We start from the raw sequence: 7,885 nt of genomic DNA, 5'->3' as shown, positions 1-7,885 counted from the left end.
TGTGATGATGTATTGATGTGAACTATGAATGTATGCATTATGAAACTGTGAACTATTATCTGTTTATGAATGTAAAGGGTAACGTGCCACGGGCTGGCACGGCCCGTGATTCTGGCCATGCTTCGCGGGCCGGCCCGACACGGAAATCGGCCTATAGAGCCATGCCTGGGCCAAAGGTTAGGTCCGTGGGCCTACGAGGCACGGCCCGTGAGGCACGGTGTGTCGTGCCGACCTTTTGGCTATCGGCCGTGCCGTACCGCGCCGGGCCGGCCCGTTCCATATATATCCATCGGTCTAGCCCACCGCCCGCCACAGGGCACAGGCTAATAAAATTCCCCATTCCAACGCACACAGATCTCGCACCCGGCAGTGGCGACGAATCTCGTGGGGGCGGAGGCGGAGGCGCGACAGAGGCGGTGTCGACTCCGACGAACTCGCAGCCACCGGTGGAGACGTACCACCGGCGCACGCACTCCTCCAACGTATGTTCCTGCCCTCGGTCTCCCTTTCCTCTCCCCTTCACCATTTTCTTGCTCGATTTCGATCACCAACAACAGTCCAACCGCGTGGAGCACTGGTTTGTAGTTCCATTTAGCTTATCTGAGATGATTCGCCAAGTCTCCGCCGGGCCTTTTGCCGGCGACGAGCATAATAAAACTGGCAAGGCCGCCCCTTAGCTTCCCTTACGGCCATGCGCAACCGAGCACGCCAATTCTGGCCAGATCCAGGCGTCCTTTCGCCGCTCTGTTATGCCAAATCCTTTTTTTTTTCTTTCATTCATGGCGACCACCACACGTCATGGTTAGATTTGCTCCTCTAGATCCAGGCCGCCTCTGCCAATTTTCTTCTCGGTGTACTCTCCTAGATCCGGGGCTGCTTTTGTCAATTTTCCTGTAGGTTCAGGTACAATGCGCGTCCACACGTTTTCCCGGCCCGTTTACAATGTGCTACCCCGAATCTGAAATTCTGAATGATGTCAAGGGTAGTGTTCTTTTGGATTACTACTCCTTTTGATCTTTCTTTACTTTCATTGACCTCGGACGATGTGATGCCTGTAGTATACTGGTAATCACATCAGCTTTGCACCAGTGCTATGCGGTAGATATATGTCCCTGGTAATGCGTTAATAATACAGTTGAACCGAATACGATGCAAAAAATGGCTGTTTGAGCACCTTGATTTGTTTCCATGTACGTGTTGTTGGGTAACTAAATTAAAACCATTATGGCCCTCTCTAATCGTTCCCTGCATCATGTGATACAACTGATTGATACCTTGTTTAGTGTTGATTAGTGGCATGTTTAATTTGAGATCGCATCACAGGGGAAAATCGGTTGCCTTGTTCATGTCTTTGATGGCTACTGTTGATTGCTGAAATAAATTGCTTTAAGTGATTGCGATTACCCCTTCATTTTTCCCAGTTCTGACAATCATTAGTCATGTTGTATTCTCTCTGTGATTGCTGATTGTGTAATTGTTTTCATGTGACAGGTTCATAGTTTAAGGGCTTGGTTTGAATAATTGTAGTCATCAACAAAAGTGATAAAAAATGGTATGGCTAGTTGGTTTCATTATGTTTTTACTTTTAATCCTATTGCTAGTCGCCAGGTAGCGCTAATAAACTTATTTAATCTTCTGATTTCAAGGAGTCTCTATACATTTATTCCTTTTGCTATCATTGAGTTACGGTATCTTGTTTCTTATAGGTCTGATTTTTTTTTCGATTGTGTACCCCTAGGTGGTTCTTGCAGCTTCAATCGTTTCGAAGTCGGGAAAAGGTTTGGTGCTTCAGTTAATCAGATCCTTCATTATTGCCGATTCACAAAGGAATTGATTTTGTAATTTATTTATCTGCTATAATAACCATAGTTCTTAAGGCGGTGAGGCGTCCAGGCGAGGGCTTGGTACGCCTGGACGCCTAGGCGACGCCTAGGGGGCAAGGCGCCATTGTTTCCACGGCGAGGTGGGCACGCCTGGACGCCTAGGCGTCGCCCGCCTAGGCGACGCCTTAAGAACTATGATAATAACTCTAGTCACCATCTATTATAACACTCTAACAAATTTGGTGCAATATCTGGTATCATGTTGCTAACTACTCAATCCTTTTCTTATATAACAAGTCTTTGGGTTGACATAATATGAAACTACTATGTGTTTAAGTTTATCTAGCTTCCCCCCAATTATCCTTTTAAAGAAGTGAACGGACTTGGCTGAGGGCTGTTCTTTTTTCTGTTTTCAATTGCAGCACTTGTTTCAAGACAGTTCGTTGACATGTCTCGGATAAGAATTGAAGGATTACTTGCTGCGTTCCCGAAACTAGTTGGAACTGGGAAACAGCACACTTATGTTGAAACTGAAAATGTGCGTTATGTTTATCAACCTATTGAAGGTTTATATCTTCTACTCATCACAAACAAGCAGAGCAATATTCTTGAAGATCTGGACACTTTGAGGCTCCTCTCCAAGCTTGTATCCTACTCTGACAAATATTAATCTTCTCACTCATTGGAATTTACCTTATTTATATAATCCTATTTAGTCTAAGAATTAAAAATAGAACCTAGGGGTTGGGGGTGGGGAAAAGGTTGGTCTTGACCTTTTCCTTCATAATGATAAGTACAAGATAACTGTACTGTCTATTCCTGTGGAGTAAATGGAAGTTTTAGGTTTACATTACATCCAAGCTAATCTAGATTTTTACATATTACTGAGGGGGAAAACGTAAAAGTAGCGACCACTTTAAGCATCTGATGCTATCTATGCAAAACCTTTACCAATATGAATCTCATTTTTGAGTGCTCTGTATATATCAACTCTTTTACTATTCTGTGGTGTGTTCTTTCACAACTGTCTCCTTAACATTTGAAAAGGTGCCTGAATACTCCCCTTCCCTGGATGAGGAGGGTATTTGTAAAACAGCATTTGAGATTATATTTGCTTTCGATGAAGCCATCTCTCTTGGGAACAAGGAAAATGTAACAGTGCAACAAGTCAAACAATATTGTGAGATGGAGAGCCATGAAGAGAAGGCACACAAGCTGATGATGCAAACCAAAATCAATGATACCAAGGATCTCATGAAGAAGAGGGCTAATGAGCTTGACAAAATGAAGGTCTGACTATTTTTTACCAGATTTAAAATACATCGAAATTCCGTTTAAGTTAGGGTTATGGGTATTTATCTGTCAATTTAGTCTTATTTGACTATGCTTCAAGCAATGCCACAGTAAAGGTAAAGCATCCAATTAAAAAATATTTTGGCAATATATGTTTCTCATAAAATAATTTTAGACTTCTGCAAAAGCATAAAGAAAAGATGAATTGCTGACCCCTTCAGATATGATTAGTAGAATGAAAATTTCATCATATGAGAGCGAAACACAAGCTATTTAGAGAAAAAAATAGTTAGGTTCCATCACCAAGATGTATAAATTGAAATTTCATGCCAGGCTATTTTGGGTATGAATTACTGCAATCATGTTTTTTGGCTTTAATTCATTATTGTCTAAGGTTGTATATTTTTTGGGTGGTGTTTATTGCAGATGGAAAGAGGCAAACTTGACAAAGGAGGATACTCATCAATATCTGGTCCACGCATGATTGAAAAAACTTTCAGTGACATGAGCATCAGTGGTTCTGGATTTGGTAGTGGTTCTGGATTAGGTGGACTGAGCACTGACATGGACTCATTTGCCAGCAAGCCCAAAGGTAAGGCGGCTCCTCTTGCATTTCTTGATAAATATTTTATTTTAGAAAAACCAAACTTGTTGCACCAGTGATCAGTTTATGTTGATGATTTAAATTTCTTCTTTCTTTTGGTATTTGCATCTAGTTCTGTTTCATCCTGCTCTTCTCCAGATATCTAGGAAATATATTACAATTTTTTTGTGTTTTTTGGTCAACCATGAATTTTTTATTTCATGGAAATGTATTGAGATATTTTATTGTTCCCAGTTCTTGTATAAGTGGATATTTGAATCATGTATAGTACATATATACACCTTAATTTTTTTATTATAACTCTGCAGTCACATCATATCTAGGGAGCATGCAGACACCCAGATTGTTAGGCTTATCAATCCGTTGAACTTTGTAACTCGTACTTAGTTTACAAAACAAGTTGATGAGGACTTGTTTAAATAGCAAATGAACTTATGTACCAGTGCACTTTGTCTCTTTCATGATACATTTATAATCTTGTTGTGGTAAACTATTTAATTTAATCATATAGTGGGGTACGAGTTAGATTCAAGTTAGCTAAACAAAAACTGGAGGGTTATATAGTAAATACAAATAAGTCTTCTGTTGTTGTGTTCCATTGTTGGTTAGTGATAGCTCAATCTTGTCTTTCTTTTGCTCATTATGTAATTAAGTTCTCAAATCTTTCATGACCTTTATTAAGGCAACAGGACTAGATTACCTTATTTCCAGTCAAAATGCTAGAGACAGTACAGGGTTAGCATATGACCCATATTTGGTTCTAACTGCAAGCAATATTTCTACAGGTCGTCCATCTACAGCAGCTACTGCACCTGTTAAAGGTTTCGGTATGAAATTAGGCAAGACACAGAAGACAAATCAATTCCTTGAATCTTTGAAAGCTGAAGGAGAAGTCATTTTGGAGGATGTACAACCAAGTGCAGCTTCTACAAGATCATCTGCTCTTCCACCAAGTGACCCTGTCACAGTGACTATAGAAGAGAAGCTCAATGTTGTTGTTAAAAGAGATGGTGGTATTAATAACTTTGATGTTCAAGGAACACTTGCTCTTCAGGTTCTTAATGATACTGATGGGTTCATCCAATTGCAGGTAACGCCCTTTCCTAAATTCTAGCATTTTACATTTGTGCTTGTTTTTTTCTGTCCCTTTACATTTGCGACTAGAAAGCTTTAACTGTAGAAAGTTCATAATAGTATAAAACTTTATTTTATTTTATTTTCCTTGTCACGTGAATCTATACTGATATTGCAATCTGTTTAGGTAAGAATATTACCTTCACCTTCCAACCTAAAATAATTCCTCTACTGCTCTTTTTCCCCATGGAAAGGCCATTATTTTATATTAGTATGACATTCACCTTCATTTAGGTTATGCTATTTTTTTATTTGCTGATAATCAAATTCATTGCACAGCAGTATATCATCGTATGAATTAGTTTATGAGCTGATTTCTCTAATATATGATTTGTTGTAGATTGAAAGCCAAGATATTCCTGGGCTTAGCTTCAAAACACACCCAAATATCAACAAGGATTTGTTTAATGGTCAGCAAATTTTGGGAGCAAAAGATCCAAACAGGCCATTTCCAAGTGGTCAAAATGAAACTCCTCTGGTGAAATGGAGAATCCAGGGAATGGATGAGTCATCTTTACCTCTGTCAGGTGGAAATCTCTTTGTTTTCTTCTGTCTAACAATTTACCAATTTGGACTTTTGGTAACATACTATTTCTGACGCAGTCAATTGCTGGCCGTCGGTATCTGGAAATGAAACCTATGTGAACATTGAGTATGAAGCTTCTGAGATGTTTGATCTGCACAATGTTGTCATATCTATACCTCTGCCAGCACTTAGGGAGCCTCCAAGTGTCAGACAGATAGATGGAGAGTGGAAGTAAAATTTTCTTTCCTCTTCAATTTATTCATGCTTATGTTTTACTAAAGTATATTGCATAAACTTTTTGTGACTAGTGCATGACCTTATGCCACTTGGTTGCTGTCCTGCTTTAAGTGAGGCCTTTTTATTGTTAATCTTAACAAGTCAAAATGTGATACCCCCAAGACTTTTGCTGTTATAACTGGTATATCAAGCTGTTACAGTGGACTTTGTGTATATAACTTGACTGCTGTATCCTACGTAGTACGCTAGATCTGAGTAAGCTGTGCAACATAGATCTGAATAAGCTCTGCACTGTAGATCTGAATAAGCTATGTTACTGCATTACTTCATTTCTTCGTGGCATTACACAATACCTTCTTTATTTTATAGAATTGAGCACTTCAGCTTGTCCTTGTTGTCTTAGTTTTATTTTTTCTTGTGCAAACAGGTTGGACTCAAGAAACTCCGTGTTGGAATGGTCTATTCTCCTTATTGACCAGTCGAATCGCAGGTCTGAAATATTTGAATATTTAACTTGCGATTATCGTCCAATTTTGTAGATTGACTCTGCTTGTAACTATTCCCTCCTATACCGTTTGCAGTGGTTCCATGGAATTTGTTGTTCCCCCAGCTGACCCATCATCATTTTTCCCCATCTCTGTTGGATTTTCTGCATCGAGTACTTTCAGTGATCTGAAGGTTGGTTCCCACATAATTGTCGAATGAGCCCACCGTGCTTGTTGTATCCCTATTCATTCCTTGTTAATTTTGCCCACCTGAAACTTTTCAGGTCACTGGAATCCTTCCTCTGAAGGAAGGCAACCCTCCGAAGTTTTCTCAGCGGGCTCGTTTGCTCACTGCTAACTATCAAGTTGTTTAATTAATGCTTGTACCACAGTCGAGTGTTGATCCACTTAAATACTTCCAATAGCAGATATTTGTGATATGACATGTTATTGCCATGGACTTTTGCAAGCCATGGCACGGAAGATCATTTTGCGTTTGGAAAAATATGCTTCTCATTGTTAGCATGTTGACAAATGTTGTTCTGATGTATTGCTACCAGAGAAATAAGTAATGTTCTTGCATTTCGTTTGCCAGCGTTTTGTACCCGTCTTTTTTCCCCTCTTGAGAATCTTGTCAGGACAGTGTTATCGTGTAATGTGATCTGCTGGTGTAAGAGCATCTCCACCAGATCTTTTATCCTCTCCTAAGATCTCTCAAAAACAACTTTTGGGTATGAGAGATCTTCACCCCATATATTGCCAAAAAGCTGTTCCTAATTTTTATTCTGACATGTAGGGCTCATGTATCAGTGTCTAATTATAATCTTCCCCTGCCACTCTTGGCCGCGCCCCCGCCCCACAAGGCCACGACAGGATAGTTTTCTAAAGCTCAATGCCTTGAAAGGGTTTAAACCCGGATAATGGAATCCGGACATTCATTCAGTATTTGTACCGTATCAAAATCAAAATACCTAAGAGCAAATATAGTAAAAGGGTTGTAGGTCGACCGTATGCTGAGGTGGAGAGAGGGAAGGAGAGAGAAGTGGGTTCTAAGTTAGAGCCGACTTGACAAGAACCAAGAAATTTTGTGCGAGAGACAAGTGGAACATGTATTAATAGTAAAAATATAAATACTATATGGGTAGGCTAAGAGGCAGGCTGCAAGAATTCATATAGTCACCAGCCGGTTGTATTATTAGCCTTTTTCTAATATTAGATTTCTAATACATATATGATACAGATATCAATATCCAACGTATTCGATCTGTATTCGACTGTAAATACAAAAAAAAAAACTACTGTAATATCAATTCGTAAGGAATGAGAGAAATGATCGGAATGAATCGAGTAAAGAAATGGCGGCCCCTTTCCTTTCACTCAGGGGGCATTGTCGTCAGGACAAGCTTCCAGGGTTCTTCCATATATTTAGGTATAGAGATTGATGTTGATAGAGATCTAGATCTTTTTATAGATAAATCCTTTCAGAAATTTCTAATGGTCCACTTTCAAGATCTATGAACAAGAGAGCTTGGTTGATGATTTCACTCGGGGCTCGGGCCTAGTGGCAAAACAACAAGGCAACGTAGGACCCACTGGTGCCAATTTTTTTAATTTACCCTTTTTTATTCAAAATTCACGTTTACATCTCTGTGGATATTTACAACTGTTTTTAGACGTAAATCATTATAGGCTATGGAGCCGAGGCGTAGCCTATGGACCAGGTGCTGACCTCTGGCTGAAAAACGGATTTACGACCGCCGGTAGTGTAAACGTATTTTTTTTA

The 7,885-nt window shown here is 39.7% G+C and overlaps 1 protein-coding gene across 2 annotated transcripts; it reads left to right on the top strand.

The window, feature by feature from the left end:
• The first annotated feature begins 319 nt into the window (after positions 1-319).
• LOC136508382 (coatomer subunit delta-2-like) lies at positions 320-6,696 on the top strand. Of its 2 annotated transcripts, none has more exons than XM_066503050.1 (12): positions 320-482; positions 1,492-1,552; positions 1,739-1,778; positions 2,246-2,469; positions 2,871-3,113; positions 3,543-3,708; positions 4,506-4,810; positions 5,195-5,381; positions 5,458-5,611; positions 6,045-6,107; positions 6,199-6,295; positions 6,387-6,696. In XM_066503050.1, the coding sequence occupies exons 2-12, from the start codon at positions 1,550-1,552 to the stop codon at positions 6,474-6,476; spliced, it is 1,572 nt and encodes a 523-aa protein (XP_066359147.1). In that variant the 5' UTR covers positions 320-482; positions 1,492-1,549; the 3' UTR covers positions 6,477-6,696. The 2 variants fall into 2 exon arrangements, with proteins under 2 accessions (XP_066359147.1, XP_066359148.1); XM_066503051.1 differs by having other exon boundaries at positions 1,707-1,778.
• The last annotated feature ends 1,189 nt before the right edge of the window (positions 6,697-7,885 follow it).

This window comes from Miscanthus floridulus, chromosome 15 (genome assembly GCF_019320115.1).
Source record: "Miscanthus floridulus cultivar M001 chromosome 15, ASM1932011v1, whole genome shotgun sequence".
In the NCBI taxonomy this organism is placed as follows: Eukaryota; Viridiplantae; Streptophyta; class Magnoliopsida; order Poales; family Poaceae; genus Miscanthus; species Miscanthus floridulus.
This window is presented reverse-complemented; position numbering and strand designations above follow the sequence as displayed.